This window comes from Parus major, chromosome 15 (assembly GCF_001522545.3).
Source record: "Parus major isolate Abel chromosome 15, Parus_major1.1, whole genome shotgun sequence".
Lineage (NCBI taxonomy): Eukaryota > Metazoa > Chordata > Aves > Passeriformes > Paridae > Parus > Parus major.
The window spans coordinates 11,391,884-11,407,976 of NC_031784.1; the positions used below are offsets into that span (position 1 = coordinate 11,391,884).

General features: G+C 43.0%; 1 protein-coding gene across 3 annotated transcripts; it reads left to right on the forward strand.

The window, feature by feature from the left end:
* Positions 1–310: 310 nt before the first annotated feature.
* Positions 311–16,089, forward strand: SMPD4 (sphingomyelin phosphodiesterase 4). 3 transcript variants are annotated; one of them, XM_015643851.1, is made up of 19 exons: positions 311–405; positions 687–773; positions 1,433–1,575; positions 1,728–1,803; positions 2,653–2,761; positions 3,343–3,395; positions 3,937–4,088; positions 4,436–4,568; positions 5,191–5,262; positions 8,641–8,730; positions 11,033–11,178; positions 11,582–11,672; positions 11,883–11,983; positions 12,270–12,433; positions 13,065–13,270; positions 13,837–14,070; positions 14,713–14,844; positions 15,004–15,132; positions 15,560–16,089. In XM_015643851.1, the coding sequence occupies exons 1-19, from the start codon at positions 367–369 to the stop codon at positions 15,884–15,886; spliced, it is 2,484 nt and encodes an 827-aa protein (XP_015499337.1). In that variant the 5' UTR covers positions 311–366; the 3' UTR covers positions 15,887–16,089. The 3 variants fall into 3 exon arrangements, with proteins under 3 accessions (XP_015499337.1, XP_015499338.1, XP_015499339.1); XM_015643852.1 differs by lacking the exon at positions 8,641–8,730; XM_015643853.1 differs by lacking the exons at positions 311–405; positions 687–773; positions 1,728–1,803 and having other exon boundaries at positions 1,487–1,575.
* The last annotated feature ends 4 nt before the right edge of the window (positions 16,090–16,093 follow it).

The following is a 16,093-nucleotide window of genomic DNA, read 5'->3' on the forward strand; positions in this document are numbered from 1 at the left end:
TTTTAAAGATTCTAAAGCATGAACTCTGTTTTTCCCGCGGGTGACCTGTGTCCCGGGTCTCGGCGGTCGCTGTGGCGGCTCCAGCTCAGGAACATTCCAGGGCTCTGCGTGGGCCGCGCGCCCCCCCTCAGCGCCGCGCGCCCCCCCTCAGCGCCGCGCGCCCCCCCTCAGCGCCGCGCGCCCCCCCTCAGCGCCGCGCGCCCCCCCTCAGCGCCGCGCGCCCCCCCTCAGCGCCGCGCGTCTCCATGGCGACGCGCCGTGACGTCATCAGCGCGCGCGCCGTGACGCAGAAGGGCCGCGCGGGCGCGGGAGGCGGCGGGAGCGCTGAGGCCGCTGTGGGCCGGGCCGGGAGCCGGGAGCGGCGGCATGGCCGGACCGCACCTGCAGCAGCCCAGCTTCCTCCTGGTGGGTGCGAGGGGCACAGCGCCCTCCTGCTGCTCGTGGGAGTGGCCGCGCTGCGGCGGGGCGAGCCCGCGGGAACGGAACGGGCCGGGCCGGGCGGGCAGCGGAGCGGTGTCTCGGTAGACGGTGAAGGCACCGCGGGGGGCCCGTGCGGCCTCGGGTGTCGACAGCAATGCTGCGCCGGAGGAGCGGCGCTTGGGGCGATTTTCGCACGTCGTGGCCGCGGTAAGTGCTGTCGTGCCCGGCAGCCGTGATCATCGGATTTCCCTTGTGGTTTGTACCAGGCCACGCTGAAGGCGGATTGTGTCAACAAACCCTTTGCGCAGAGGTGCCACGATCTGGAGACGGTCATCGAGGAGCTGCCTGCCAAGGTGAGCGGTCTCTGCTTTTTCAGAGCCTCGCTGCTTGGCAAGTTTCAGGGGAATTGGTTTTTTATACTACAGTTCTCTTTGTTCCTCTTTGTCTTATCAAGACAAACTGTCTGGAGCGGGCTGGAGCCATGTGGAGGTGTCCAGGGAAGGGCTGGATGTGGCACTCGGTGCCGTGGTATGGTTGACACGGTGGTGTTTGATCACAGCATGGAGTCGATGATCTCAGCTCTTTTCCAGCCTGACTGATTCTGTGGTTCTGAGTTTTGGGTCCCTGAGTAACAGGGAAACAGTGGGACTCCAGTGTTGCCAAGAGTTAAGAATCTTTTCTAGTCATTAAAGGGTTGTTTCATTTCACTGCCCTTCATTAATGCCTTTCAGCCTCAGTTTACAAAGAAAACTTTTTCTTGAAATATGACAAATAACTGCAGGTGATGCTGATGAGCACTGTTGTGACTTCAGTAGGCTCAGAAATCAGGATAGGTCTCCCATAATTGCTGTGTTATAATGCAGTGTTTTGGATGGACAATCTGCCCGGTGATAATCCAAAACCAGTCATAAATAAATGTCAGAGTTATCTTTGTGGGTCCTAGTACATGCACTAGAGATTATCCAAGTGAGGAATTGTGCACATTAATTCTTTGTGTCTGTTTTCCCTGAAGGAACTGCATGGCATCTTCCCATGGCTGGTGGAGAGCATTTTTGGCAGCCTGGATGGCATTATCATGGGCTGGAATCTTCGCTGCTTGCAAGGAAGAACAAATCCTAATGAATATTCTGTGGCTTTGGATTTCCTGGATCCCAGGTAAACTCATTCATTTCTGCACAGATTAAGAAATGAACTGTTGAACAAATGAGCAGGGTTTGATCTTTTTCCATTGTGCAAAACTAAGTTCACAGAAGCCAGGCAGCACAGGGTATTTACTGTGGGATTCACTGTCTGGTGCTTGTTTGCAGTGGCCCCATGATGAAGCTGGTTTACAAACTCCAGGCAGAAGAGTACAGATATGATTTCCCAGTCTCATACCTTCCAGTGAGTAACTGAACAGTTTGTAAGAAGGGGATGTAGTTATTGTTGCAGCTACTGGAGCTTTGCATGCACTTTATACCTACATTTCAGTATAGGCCAAGTGCTCCAGGTTTAGACCCATTTCTTGAAATGGCTCCTGGGGAAGGAGAGTTCCCAGCCATAAAATCTCCAGGAGATTGTGGTTCTCAGCAGCTGGATATGTGTGTTCAGCCAAGAAAGCTGCACTGTGGTTCTTACTCTGTCCCCAGAGAGAGTTGTGTGGTTATTAGTAGTTGCAGGATTGAAAGTAGTTTTGTAAACTTACCCCAGAGCAGTGTCTTCCCTGCCTAAGCTGTGTGCCCGTGTGCTTGTCTGACTGCTGTCCTGGATGTGAAGTGTCACATTTCCAGCAAATGTGTTCATCTGCAGAGTTGTTCTGTTGTTTCTTCCATTGCTACCACCTACATGCTGCATAGAAATTGGTTCAGATAGTCCTACAGCCTTTAACAAAGGGAAACCTCATTTAAATATAGGGTAATTGCTGGTCCACAGCTCAATTACCTGGACAAAACCAGCAGCCAAACACGAATACTCTGCTGCTCCCACTCCAACTGGGAAAGTCATGGTGAAGGCTTTTACAAAAAATACTGAATTTAACTTTAAAAAATACTGAACACTCATTTTCAGAAAGAGAGCTGAGAGTTCTTTAAAGACCTTGCATTTAGACACAGAACTACTGCAATGCAATAAAATCCCACAGATCTGAATGTAGAGATCATCCCAGAAAGTTGGAATGCAGAATCTCACTATCTGAAAACATACTTTGCAATATGCTGAGTAGCCAGATTAATATTTTGTTACTCTGCCTTTCAGGGCCCTGTGAAGGCTTCAATTCAAGAGCAAGTTCTACCAGAATGCTCCTTATACCACAACAAAGTCCAGTTTCCTTCATCTGGTGGTGTGGGCTTGAATTTGGCTCTTAGTATCCTTTAACAGTTGAGTATCTAATTCCTTGTGAAATATCTAAAACTGAGAGATCATGAGTGTTTCTTTTCTAAATTTATTATGTATGTGGGGTAAATCATGGCCATGCTGAAGAGTTTGGGCTGATTAGAAATGTTTAGATTACAATTTAAAATAAGTGTGTCCTGTTATAAACCCTTGTTGGAGGATTTTCTGGCCTTAATCAAGTCAACAACAGAATTCTCAGTGTTTCTCAGTAGAGCCTGTATTTCACAGTTGGTTTTTTTTGTGCCTACTTGTAGTTTATGCAACATGGTGGAAAAGAGCACATTCACTTTGCAGGTAGAGTACTTTTGGAATCAGTGTAGCTGTGCTGGTTTCAGTTTGAAATAGTCAGATGTGCCAAGAGTAGCACAAACACCTCAATTACCAATGTTTCAGTCAGATGGAAAGCAAGAAGCCAAGGCTGAATTTGCTCAAAAGCTCTAGCAAGGCACTTCAGCACTGACAAAGTACAAATGTAGTGGCTGTTCAGCATCTCCCAATATCTAACAGCTGTACCTTGTTTTTATTATGTGATCCTTAACTCTGCTCTTCCAGATCCATTTGAATATTACATGTTCTACTTTGCAATTAGTTTGATTACACAGAAGGTAAGTAGCATTTTTTCCCTTAAAATAGTACTGGCCTTTCTCCATAATGCTCAAAGGGTCTGCTGTGCACCTAAATTAACAGCAGGGGCATCTGTTCTGTTGGAATTTGTTGATGCTTTGGTTCATTTGATGATCCAAGACTGGATAATGAATAGGATACCCACTTTGGATACCCAGTAAGCAGTCTCATGCCTACAAGGAGCAGGCAATGGATTCCAGATGGTTTCTTTCCCCCAATAAGGGATTCTCTATCCAATAAGGGCTTCTCTACAGTCAGAACCACAGCTTGGTGCTGTGGGGTGGGGTTATTTGGTTCCTCTGCCTGTTGTTACCTCTCTTCTCCTGCTTGCTTACAATCATTGCTGCAGCAACCCTTTTCTGGCAGCTCATTTTCCTTTGCTCCAAGGGGTCTTTGCTGCCATTTCACCCTTTCTAACCACTGGGCCTCTGCTTTTTTATGCTAAGGGGGTCTGGCAACACTCCCCTGGACTGGCTGAAAGCAGCAGTGTTTAACCCCAGGTATATCCTGTGTGTGTTACAGAACTCACCTGTCACCCATCATGTCAGCCCTTCCAACAGTGCTTATTTCATCCTGGTGGACACGTACCTCAAGTGTTTCCTGCCCACAGAAGGAAGTGTCCTTCCCCCACCTTCTTCAAATCCTGGGGGAACCATCCCTTCCCCTACTCCCAGGTAATGGCTACAGTGTCAGGGGCAAATTGTGGGAACAGTGCAGACAAAATATGGCTTGTTGGAACAAAATCAAACAAGTAGAAAACACCTCCAGACTTCCATTGTACGTACTTACACATAGGAATAGTGATGCAGTGGTTGGTTATAGTTGAAGTGATTAGTAATTACAGTAAGTTGCAGAAGTTTGAAATGTGTGATCAATTTTGCAGTTTGAAAGACTTGTTTTAAAGTTTATAAAATACTGATTTTATAAAACACTGATTAAAAGCAATGATACATCCCTACATCCCCCTGCAGTGCACCAAGGCTTCCTGATTTCTGTATTTTATTTTGCATTTTCCTCCAAGGTCCCCAGCAGTGCCTTTCTCCTCCTATGGCATGCACCACACCAGCCTGCTGAAACGGCACATTGCCCACCAGCCCTCTGTGAACGCTGACCCAGCCTCCCAGGAGATCTGGAGATCAGAAACACTGCTTCAGGTACCTTGCATTTAAGGGAAGAAAATGCCCTGCAACTTTTTTTTCTGCTCACTGAGGGATCTCTTCTTTTTAAAGCAGAGGCAGTTAGGCCAGTTTGCTCTAGCTTGGTTTTGGAACTGAGCAGTGCAGCTGTTGCTTCTGGTTAATGCAACAAAGAACCACTGTGAAGCTGTGGAGTTACAGCTTAGAAAGGCACTAAATGTCTTCTCTTAGACTAAGGATCTAACAAGTGACCTCAGGCATCTGAATATTTTTTTTCTGAATGAGTTTCTGCATCTGATTTTCTTTTTTAAATCTTACACCAATTCTGTGCTCTGTGCAAAGGCAGAGGTTAAATACAGCCAAGTTGGTTTTGTTCATTATCAAGTGAAGGAAAAGAAACTCTGGATTTAGCAGTTGTTCTGAACCAAGTTGCTGAACTAATTGATGTCTGGCAGATGCTAAGAGTTTGTCATCTCAGCCATTGGCATGATAACCTGAAACATCTTCAATAGCTGCTGTCTATTTACCAGTACAGCTTAGTTTTCAAGTTATTTACTGTGGTCTTCCTTTTGCTTGTCTTCTGACTGACAGTCCAGGATTATTTCTGTTTCCCTAGCTTGAGAAAATATTTGTTTTGCAGATTTTTGTTGAAATGTGGCTTCATCATTATTCACTGGAAATGTATCAGAAAATGCAGTCGCCGCATGTCAAGGTAATAATTTGTACTGCACTTGTGAACATCACCTGCGGTTGAGCTCTTACCTTGGGGTAAATCTCTTATTTGTGCAGAATTTTTTTTGTATATTGGTCCAAAGGAAAGAAATAATTTAACAGAGTATCTATTTAAGTGTGCCAGAGTTGATAATCCAGTTACAAAGAATGTTGTGAATAAGTGTGTCATCCAGATTTGCCTTCATTGCAGAAGTTGTGTTAGTTTTGTTCTGGTTTTTGTTTCTTTTTTTTTGTTCAAGATGAGTTTGTGGGATGGTCACAACAATCTGAACATCAGTATCAAAGTACTAATGATTGAGAAGATGCCACTATAAAACCATTGTGCTAAATCCCATGGGGGGCAACATGACTGCTAAAAACAGCTAAAATTGTTTTCTAGCAGAGACAGCAACTGTTACTGAAATACCAATTAGTCATTTCTAACATCTGTAACCACTTTTTAGCCTAAATCCAAATTAAAAAAAAAAAAAAAACTTACTAAACTGCAATTTATATTGTTTCATGTTCCAAAATATGCTTTTCACCTTAATGGTGTCAGAAGCAGTTCTGTAGCTACAGAATTGGATTATCTGACAAGCTCTTGCTCAGATAATTGTAAGCAGTTTGTGGTGGCCTGTTCAGTAACAAACTACTGCATGTAAGGAGTAAGTAAATGTTGGGGAGGCTAAGATTGAAGTCATTATAAATGTAAAGGGAATTTGAAGGAGAAAATGTTGATCCTCTGAATTCCCTCTGGGTCACAGTGGGACTTTCATAGAAGGGGACAGAAATAATAAAAGCTACTCAAGATTTGTTCCTGTGTGGAAGTGCAATATGAGAGTTGATTGAAAAATCCTAATCCTTCGTTCCACAGGATATGAAATAAAACACATTTATATTTTGTTAGGGGAAAACATTGGAGAACTGAAATGTGATGGGTTTTGGTTTTTATTCTCAAAGTTGAGGTCAAAATGCAAACTCACTAATGTTGCAAAGTCTCCACTTGGGACTCCCAGCAGCATGGCTGTGCACCTGTGATGGAAAGGCTTTGCTTGAAGTACCTTTGGTCTGTCTGTCTGTCCAGTCTCTGTGCATCAAGCGCTGTGCTTAGGCCAGAAATGATGATTGCTTTAAACTTCTCTCCTCTGTTCACCCTCTGTATTTCAGATGCTCTCTTCTAGCACTAGGGAGCAGCAGTTGCAGACAATGACTCTGCACCTTGTGGTGGAGTAGGGCCTAGGTAGAGCTTTCAGTTCTCTGAAATCAGCACTTCAGGATCCTCCACAAGGTGTGTTGAGCCACAACCTGAGGCCATAACTCCCTGATGGTATTTTAGTTTCATCTTTGATGGGAAGTAATCATGAACATGTAAAGAAGGAAGTCTTTGGGCGGGGCGGAAGAGTGGAATGGGGGACTGGAATTCCCCATGAGATACATAAATGGATGCAGGATCTCTGCTGCAGGACTGAGGAAAGGTTCCAGATCAGTTGGCAGCAGGACTGTTCATTAGTCTGTGATGCTGAACTGAACTTTGTAGACTGTGTGGGCTGAAGGAGAGCAGTCTGCCTTGTGGTTCCTCAGATGAGGAAGTAGAACATCCAGAAGTGTAAGTTCTGTTTTAACACAAGCTTTAAAGGCCTTGACTGGAAACCCAAGGTGGTCCTATACCTTATTCTTAATATGATTGATAATTATGCAGGTTCACTTGATTCCATTTTGCCTTCTGTGTGTTTGGGAGGAAGGGGAATTAGAGACCACTCAGTCCTGATCTCAAGCTGTTTGAGCATCAGTGATTTGAAATGGCTGCATATCTGTATTGGAAGGTGGGATGAGGTTCTGCAGAGATTCTGGTCCAGCAGCCAGATTTGTTTGCTTTCATGAGCCAAGACAGATCTCAGATAAGTGCCTTTCTTGAGGAGCAGAATCATAGATTTTTCCTTAAACCATGTTAATGTCATCACAGACTTCCCTTTATAGGTAGAAGGCAGTGGAATAGGAATGAATAGTAAATAATTTCTGTGGAGAAGATACATATTACAGCTTTGAATTCTTTTTGGGTCTGCTGTGAACCTGAGATTGATGCTATTTGCTATGCTGTCACTGTTTTCCCTTTTAATTCAACTATTTTCCAATTCTTTTGTCTGTCTTTTCTCTCTCTGATGATCTAGAGTCCAAGTGTGCAGCATCTTTTTTCCTATTCCCTTCTGCTGTTACCACAAGAAACCCTTAAAAATAAGTAGTTTGATAAAACTTTGTCATGCTTCCTGACCTTCCAGTGCCAGGTGTTCAGCCCCTGCACTGCATGTGGAACACCCATTAAAATCCAGGGGTTTGCAGATTCCTGTGGCAGGGGAGTCACTTTGGAAGCAGACAATCTGCCCAAGCTCCTGGGGGGCCTGCAGTAACAATCCTGCCACTCCAAGGGCGTGAAACCAAAAGCTGCCAAACTGACAGCGGAGGAGATGGGGTAGAGGCTTTTAAGGACAGCAGAGGTGTGATCTGGAGAGTTAGTTTAGATGCCTGACAACAGTCATTGGGGTCTGTGTAGTGTACATTTTTTGTTTTATGTTTTTTCATTAATTTCATACATGTGTGTCACTGTTGCTACAGTATCCTCTTCACTGTCATAGTCAGGAAATATTGGTCAGGTTGTTCCTTGGAGAAGGGATCTGGCTGAGGTGTGCAGAGACTTCAGTGTTATGGCAAGATGCCTTTTGCATCAGCATGTAACACTGTGCTAGGTATGTCTTTGCCTTTTTAGATGTGTAATGTTTCTCTAATAGCAAAAGTAATTTCCTCTTTTGAGGAAATTCACAAGACCTGCAGCCTTCCCAAATGGCCTTTAGGTAGAGAGAAGACACAGGATTTCTCTGGACAGGAAAGTCCAATTTGAGTTTCTTCTTCATACAAATTGTGCTTCTCCAGCAGAATAGGAAGAAATGACAAAATTTTCAATGTAAAAACACTTGCAGAATACTTCTTACTCCATTTTTAATAAAACACTGTAAGGGTGTGTAAATCCTTGTTGCTGCAGTTCAGTTCACTTCTGAAATGGGGAATTTCTTTGGCAAAAGCTCCATATTCCCCACCAGTCCTTGCTCTGAGCACAGCAAAGAGAACAGCCACTTTTTTGACATACCTGCTGTATTTCCAGGTTGATAAAGGGTAAGAAATACTGTGGAATCAATCTACTGAACACCAGAAAAAAAGAGGATACTGTGGCTGCAGTTGTTATTGTGATATGTTGTCCCTGACTGTATTTGTGATGTTCATTTTTCCCCCCACCCTTCTTCCTTGGGCTCATTCTCACTTTTTTTTTCTCTTGCTCTCTTCTCTCCTTTTTTCCCTCCCCCCCTCCTTTTTGTTTCTGTTGTCTCAGCTGGAGGTTCTCCACTACCGACTCAGTATCTCCAGTAAACACCACGGTAGTCCTGCCCAATCCAGCTACCAGGCCCTCCACGCATACCAAGTATTACCATCTTTTCATTTTGTTTCCTTTTTAAAAATCTTGTTCCATCATATAATCTGCCAAGTGTATTGGTGCTGGCTGTACAGCAGCTTCTTCTGCCAAGGTGTGGTTTTATAATTTGAGAACACTGCATTGAAATTCACTAAAATTGTTCAGTGAGAGAGATACTGAGAGATATTAGCAAAGGTCATGGAGCAAAGAGTTAAACTCTAGCATGTTATGAGGACTAATTGGAAACTCTGTTTCTAGAGATGCATTCTTGCAGTGTCAGACTTAACCAGCTATGCTGTTTTTTGGCACCAAAGCTGTCTTCACCAGTGGCAGATTTCTGCCTCTCACACAGTAGTCATTTAAGCAAACCTTGCGTGGAAGAAAAGATCAGAATTTGCATGGCTGTCACCCAGATTAAGGTAGGTAACATCTGGGGGTTTTTAGCCAAGGAAATGTCATTGGATAATGCTAAATTTGTGGTGGCAATGTCAACTTGACTCCACTTTTGCAAAAGCACAAGTGGTACATTTGCAGATTGTTCAGGAATTGTGCATGCAAAAACATTCCTGTTGGAACAGATTGCTGATTCCTCTTTCCCTACTTCAGCCCTTTTATTCATTGGGTCTTCATTTTGGGAATGGGAGGGCTAAGCTTATATACTGTAAAGCTCTTTAGCACTACATGGCATTTCCCTTTAATCTGCTCTTTAATCCTTTTTTTGTTTTGTTTTAATTAAGTGCTATGATATCTCAAGGTGCTGTTTAGAAAGGAACACAGAAAGTACTACTTTAAATCTTTTTTACTGTAACATTTATTTAATTATTGTATTAAGAATCAGGAATGGCACACATCCATCCTGTATGAAAAGGTTTTGCAGCAAAAACACTTGTGGGGAAAAGCAGTTTTTAAAGCAGTGACATTCATAATGGTGGTGATCCAGGCTAAGAGGAAATTGTAAGAGCTGCTATGTGGAAAAAACTACTAACATCACCCAAAATGATGTATTGAAATAGGGTGGTTTTGTAAATTCCAAAGGTACCTTCAAGGAGGGCTTGGGATTTTTAAAATGACACCCTTTCAAGGCCTGTAGCAGAGTACTCAGCCTCTCTAATTGCTGTTGAGATCCTGGTGTGAACTCCAAGGGACCACACAGGAGTTCTGCCTTCTTGCACAAACTCATCAGGACTGTAGAAAACTTGGTGATACAAGTTGGAGCTGTCAGAAACAAGCCCAGCCTCCACTAGAGCTGGTAAAGGTTTATCCCTCTGTCAGGAAAGTCTCGGGTCTGGCTGCACTTCAGGGCTGTGTCTGTCATCGAGCCTGGAGTGACTGGCACAGTGTATTCAACATCTTAGAGTGTAAAAGGACATCTGCTCTGCCTCAGGCATTTCTGAGAAGGGACATAAAGACAGACACAGACACACCCTCCCTCCCTGCCTCAAGCACTGGAAACTTCTTGCAGCTAATCCAATACACCTTTCCAGCACTTCCCATTATATCTGCAGCTGTAACTTACATTTCATGTACATTATTCTTCTCAACTTTAGTGAAACAGAGTACAGATCTCAAAATCTGCCTTCAGAGGTGGATTGAGATTAGTTCACTATTAAAGCAGGTGGCAGTAGCAGAGGAGTTTGTGCTTTGGCTGCACATTCAGCAGCCAGGGGAACCAGCACATCTTTGCCTCATTCACCTCCTTGCTCTATCAAACACACACTTCTCATTAGTAACATCACTGTGGCTCACCTTGTGCTGCTCCCACCCAGGCTGCTTCTCCCCCTGAGGATGTTAGACCCAACAGGATCTCACAGGACTCCAAACAGTTCTTATTGTGACTGTAACTGTGTAGGATTATTCTCTCCTGTAAGGTTGATGAGCACCAGCATAGGAAGGAGAACTCAGTAAAGCCATGAGCATAAACAAAGGACCTGCTGTGCTTCTGCAGCAATGAACTTACAGCCATAATGAAAGGCTGAATATTCTTTTTTCAGAAAGGGGTAAGTCAAAAATCTGCAAGTTACTCTGTTCTTTAAAGCCAGCCCAAAATTCAGTTCATTAGAGTACTGTAGATAACTTTTCTTACAATCCAAATATGCTGCTGCTGTTTCTTAGTGAACTGGTGGCAGAAGATTGATGCAGCTTGTCCTGGGGAGCAAACCTGTCCAGAATCAGGTGGCACCAAACTATGGTGAAGAACGTAGAAGGAAGAGAGCATTTCCTGTATTTGGATCTGAGAATATAATTTTCCTGAATTCCTTGGACATTTAGCAAATGACACTCATTAGTTGCCTCTCTTTTGCTTTAAATCTAGGAGTCATTCAAGCCCACTGAAGAGCACGTGCTAGTGGTAAGACTGCTTGTGAAACATCTGCATGCTTTCAGCAACAGCCTGAAACCAGAGCCTCTCTCCCCTTCAGCCCATTCCCACACAGCCAGCCCACTGGAGGAGTTTAAAAGGTTGGTACATGAGCATGTCTCTGAAATGTATAGAACTAAAAAGCTGAGCTTTCTCTGAGAGGTTGAATTATGTTGTTTTGATGCTAAATACAGAAGTACATTATTAAAAGTACAGGAAAGCCCCTGAAGGGGTTCAGCAGCAGCCATTGCACTAGTCTATAGAGAAAAGAAAATGCTACCAGAGGATTCTGGCCAAGGTTAATTTAGTATTTGGTATTTAATTTGAGTTGAAATTCAATGGCTGGAAGTCATTTCAGTTAAAAAAAAGAACAAATTTTGCTGAATTCTTTCTCTGTTTGCATTTGTGAAAGTGTCTTGGGTTGTTGGTTGGTATGGTTGAATGTTTTGTTTTTAAAATTTGCTGCCAGTTTATACACGTGAATGTCTTTGAAACTTTTTGCAGGGTTGTGATTCCTCGGTTTGTCCAGGAGAAGCTTTATATCTTCCTGCAGCACTGTTTTGGCCACTGGCCTCTGGATGCCTCTTTCAGAGCAGTATGTACCTGCTTCTCCCCCTAAGTCTGTACTCAACAGAACTAGTTATTAGTTATTAGAAATAGTTATTATTACTGCCGTTCAGCAGCTGTTTCTCAGCCTTTACATCTCTTTTCTAGTGGAATTCTTTATATAACAAATAAATAACAAAAAACCCTTCCTGCCTGCCTTTACTGGCACTCATGGGGGTTTATGTGTGCTTTTGCTTAGGTTCTTGAGATGTGGTTGAGTTACCTGCAGCCCTGGAGGTACGCGCCCGAAAAGCCACCACAAAGCACGGAGCCTTTGCCTCGCAGCGTCTCAGAGAAATGGTGAGGAGGGGAGCAGCTGGGACTGATCTCAGCCAAACCTCAAGGAGATCCTGACTAAAACAGCAGGATTTCAGGAGCTATGCACCAACCTGAATTAATTACTTATATAAGACTAGAGAAAGATTTCTTAGAACACCAGTAGTTGTGTTGAGAGTATTCTTTTTTCTCCATGTAAATTTGCCATCTTTCCAGAGACAGTATAAAACATTCCCTTAGCAGTTTATTTGGTAGAAAACAACAGTTCTTTAAATAGCTGTACTCACAAATCCTGTTCTCACTTTGACAGGGCTGCCTTCATTCAAGAAAACCTGCTCATGTATACCAAGCTGTTTGTGGGATTTCTGAACAGAGCTCTTCGAACAGACTTGGTCAGTCCAAAAAACGCCCTCATGGTGTTCCGAGTAGCTAAGGTCTTTGCTCAGCCCAATCTAGCTGAAATGATCCTGAAAGGTAAAAGCATATTTTGGCATCTTGTGTTGTCCTGTCTCAATCTTTCTTCACAATAGTTATATCTCATCTCAGAAGCACTGAGGTGAATGGACTTCTCTCCCATTTTTTGTGCTATTTTGCCATTCAGCAGTCTGTCTTCACTAATGTTTGTCAATTGCTTTAGTGAGTCTGTAGTTCTTTTCTAATCACCACAGACTGCATTCCACAACTTCCCTTTAAAGAACAATGAACCCAATTGTCAGTTTTTCTCACACTTGTATTACTTCAGTATATACCTCAGGATTTAAACTTTATATATCTCTGAAAGTTTCTGTACTTTGTAAAAGAGTCATGCATGCATTTCAGGATAATTAGGGTGTGGTGAGATTTGGTATCAATGTCTGAAGTATATTTCTCCACTGCCTTTTGTTAAAAAATGTTAAAAAATTAAAATGCTGATTTGTATGGTCTGCATTAAATGCACACAGGCATTTTCTGCTCTGGGCAGAGAGAAGTAAACAGTGAACTGATTAAGGCCTCCTTCCCCTCAGAACTCCCTCCCTAAATAAAAAAATCAGCCTTAAGGCAGCTGGACCTTCCCCAGCAAGACCAGTATTATGTAACCATCTCCACTGCTTTTTTCAAATTCTAGGAGAACAGTTATTCCTGGAGCCAGAACTTGTCATTCCCCACCGTCAGCACCGACTTTTTATGAGCCCCACTCTTGGTGGGAGTTTTTTGTCATCACGGTCTCCAGCTGTTACAGATGCCTCATTTAAGGTGAAGAGTCATGTTTACAGCCTGGAAGGACAGGACTTCCAGTACAAACAGATGTTTGGCACAGAAGTCAGGAATTTGGTAAGCAACAAGCTCCTTGTCACCTGCCTTTCTACTGTGACAGATGTATTCTCAGTGCTGAGAATCAGCATATCTCATATCAGGAGAAGTTAACAGTGGAAAACTTCACACCCTGCATCACTGAATAATTCAGTTTGCTGAGTGACTTCTGGACCCTGAGGGGTCTCAGTTCAGCACAGCTGTAACAGTCTGCTTCTCTTTGATAACTAATAAGTTAATGTAACAGCTTGCTGCCTTGGAGCAGTATATGATATTTCCTCTCAAACATGATTACTGTGATTTGATTGATCAGTACCTACCAGCAAGTCCAGACAAAAGCAGCAGGAAAAAGAAAAAAAGAAGCTGAAGAACCTAAGCAGCACTGAGATTTCTTAAAAGCTTCAAGAGAACTGCCTCTGCCCTGTTGGAAATCCAGCTCACAGTCAGCACAAATCCATATGCACTAAGAGAATGAGTTTGCTGGGATTGCTCTCACTTGCAGCTGTCAAGGCAGAGTTTTGCCCATGTATTGATGCTTAGTAGTCCTTTATCTTTGTCCCACACACCTTTTTTTTTATTTTTTTTAGGTGTTAAAACTGGCTCAGTTAATTTGTCAGGCACAGCAGACAGCAAAGTCCATATCAGACCATTCTGCAGAGACAATGGCCAGCCAGTCCTTCTTCTCGTGGTTTAGATTCACACCATCTGAGGTGAATGGTTCCTACACAGGCAATGACCTTGATGAAATTGGGCAGGACAGCATCAAAAAAACAGATGAATATTTGGAGAAGGCACTGGAATATTTGTGCCAGATCTTTAAGGTAAGTAACATTTTTCTAAGAATTTGTGCAGTGAGAACAAGAGTCAGGATTCATCAATGTATGTCTGTGTCCCTTGTGGGGTCACTGAGCTGTCCAGAGACATTGCTAGTAAATCCTAACATCTCAACTTTACCTGCTTCAAAACCCATTTTCAATACAGATGGAATTAGGTGTTCTGAATTTCTAAGTATCAAACCTACTTTAAGTGACCACTCTTTTGGACTACCATTTATACCAAACTTGTTTATACCAAACCTATCCTCATGTTTCCAAACAGGCAATTTTAAGATCTCTCCAGCATCTTCTTAATGTAGAGCTGTAAAAATACAAGTTGCAGCTAAGGATGAACTGTTAAACTTAAAAATAACAGATAAATTTCTCTGCAGCCACATTCCCTTGTACAGAATTGCCCTAGGAGACAGCTCATTGATACTCCTTGGGAGCTAAGGGAGATACAAACTAGACAGACAAATCTGGAGAGGTTTATCTCATTTTAATGTCTAACTGAGGTGCTGTTAAGCAGTTCTTGGTATTTTTGCTGGCTGTCAAGGACTTCCAGTGCTAATGAGTTTGTTAAGTGAGAAATAAATTAAATGGGGGCAGATCAAACACCTGCTTTGGAACTGTGTTATTCTTGTGTAGCTGAGTGAAGCCCAGCTGACCCAGATGATGATGAAGTGTGGGACAGCTCAAGATGAGAATGGAAAAAAACAACTTCCAGACTGCATTGCAAGTGAGAATGGCCTCATTCTTACACCTCTTGGCAGGTACCAGGTGAGAGAAAAAACAATTCCATATCACTGCCTAGGTTGTTCTTGAATAAACAAGTTCTCCTTCTATGATGAAGAGAAATGCAGCTAAGAGGGGTGCCATTAAAGAGGTGTTTCAGATGGGAGCTGCAGGGTGGTGAGGTGTTTATTTTCCCATTTCTAGATCATAAATGGCTTACGGAGGTTTGAGCTGCAGTATCAGGGGGACACCGAGCTCCAGCCCATCCGCAGCTACGAGAACGCCGCTCTGGTCCGGCTGCTGTTCCGCCTGTCCTCGGTGCTCAACCAAAGGGTAAGCACAGCACTGCCTCCTCCACTTTCCCACTGCACACTTCTGTTCTTTACTCTCCCTGTACATGGATGACACTTCACTTCTTCTTAGTCCATCTTTATTGTGGTCCAGATGGCATTTCCTGTTTCTCTACCTGTAATTCTGATTTTCCTACACAAAACATTGCAAATGTGATTTATTAAGGGACTCATGGTTGATGAACAGTGGAGTAACATTCAGAATGAATGCTTCTAAACAAGAAAAGCAAATTCTTAAGTGTGAAAACACAAGGCAAGTCAGCACTAAGACAGTTCTGCTGTTTAAAAGTGCAGTTTAATCCCCCCATTTCCTATAATCCTCATTCTCTAAATGAAGAAAATCATAAAATAAATTACTATATGACAGCATTTGCAAGAAGACACTAATTTTTAAATGCATCTTCCCTCAGTTTGCTGATCAGATGGAAGTGCTTTGCTCCAGGGATGATTTTGTTGGCAGACTGTGTCGCTATCATCTGACCAACCCCCAGCTCGTGCAGAAAATCAGGTACAGCCCTGTGGTGAGGGACAGAACGAGCCAGAACTGGGGCCCCAGGATCAGTCTGAGGTTTCTGGCCAGCTACAGGACTCTGATTTCTTTGCTGATGATCTACTTCCTTGCATCCTGGTTTTATGTTGGGCCAGTTGGCTGCACATTCATTATCCTAACTGGCTATTTTCTTTATGCTGTAATAATGACTTTTTTCTTTGAAGGATGGAAACCACATGAACACTAGTTTCCTCTTCCTGGCTTGTAAAAATAAATGCTTTAAGGATGAGCCTGGGATTATGACTAAAATGTTTTAATTGTATCAGATCTTCCTAAGATATTTTTAATACTAAACTTAATGGAGTTTTATAAACATCGATGTGGCCTTGTAGAGATGATAATCAATGTAAATTTTATTTTTATAAAAGTGTTCCTGTAGACTCTAATGAATATG

What these genes read in the sequence shown, in the direction of transcription:
- SMPD4 (XM_015643851.1), top strand. Translation starts at nt 367, where the DNA reads ATGGCCGGACCGCACCTGCAGCAGCCCAGCTTCCTCCTG. An exon ending in AGCAGCCCAGCTTCCTCCTG is followed by an intron (nt 406 to 686) that starts GTGGGTGCGAGG and finishes GGTTTGTACCAG; the next exon opens with GCCACGCTGAAGGCGGATTG. An exon ending in ATTTGTGCCAGATCTTTAAG is followed by an intron (nt 14,071 to 14,712) that starts GTAAGTAACATT and finishes ATTCTTGTGTAG; the next exon opens with CTGAGTGAAGCCCAGCTGAC.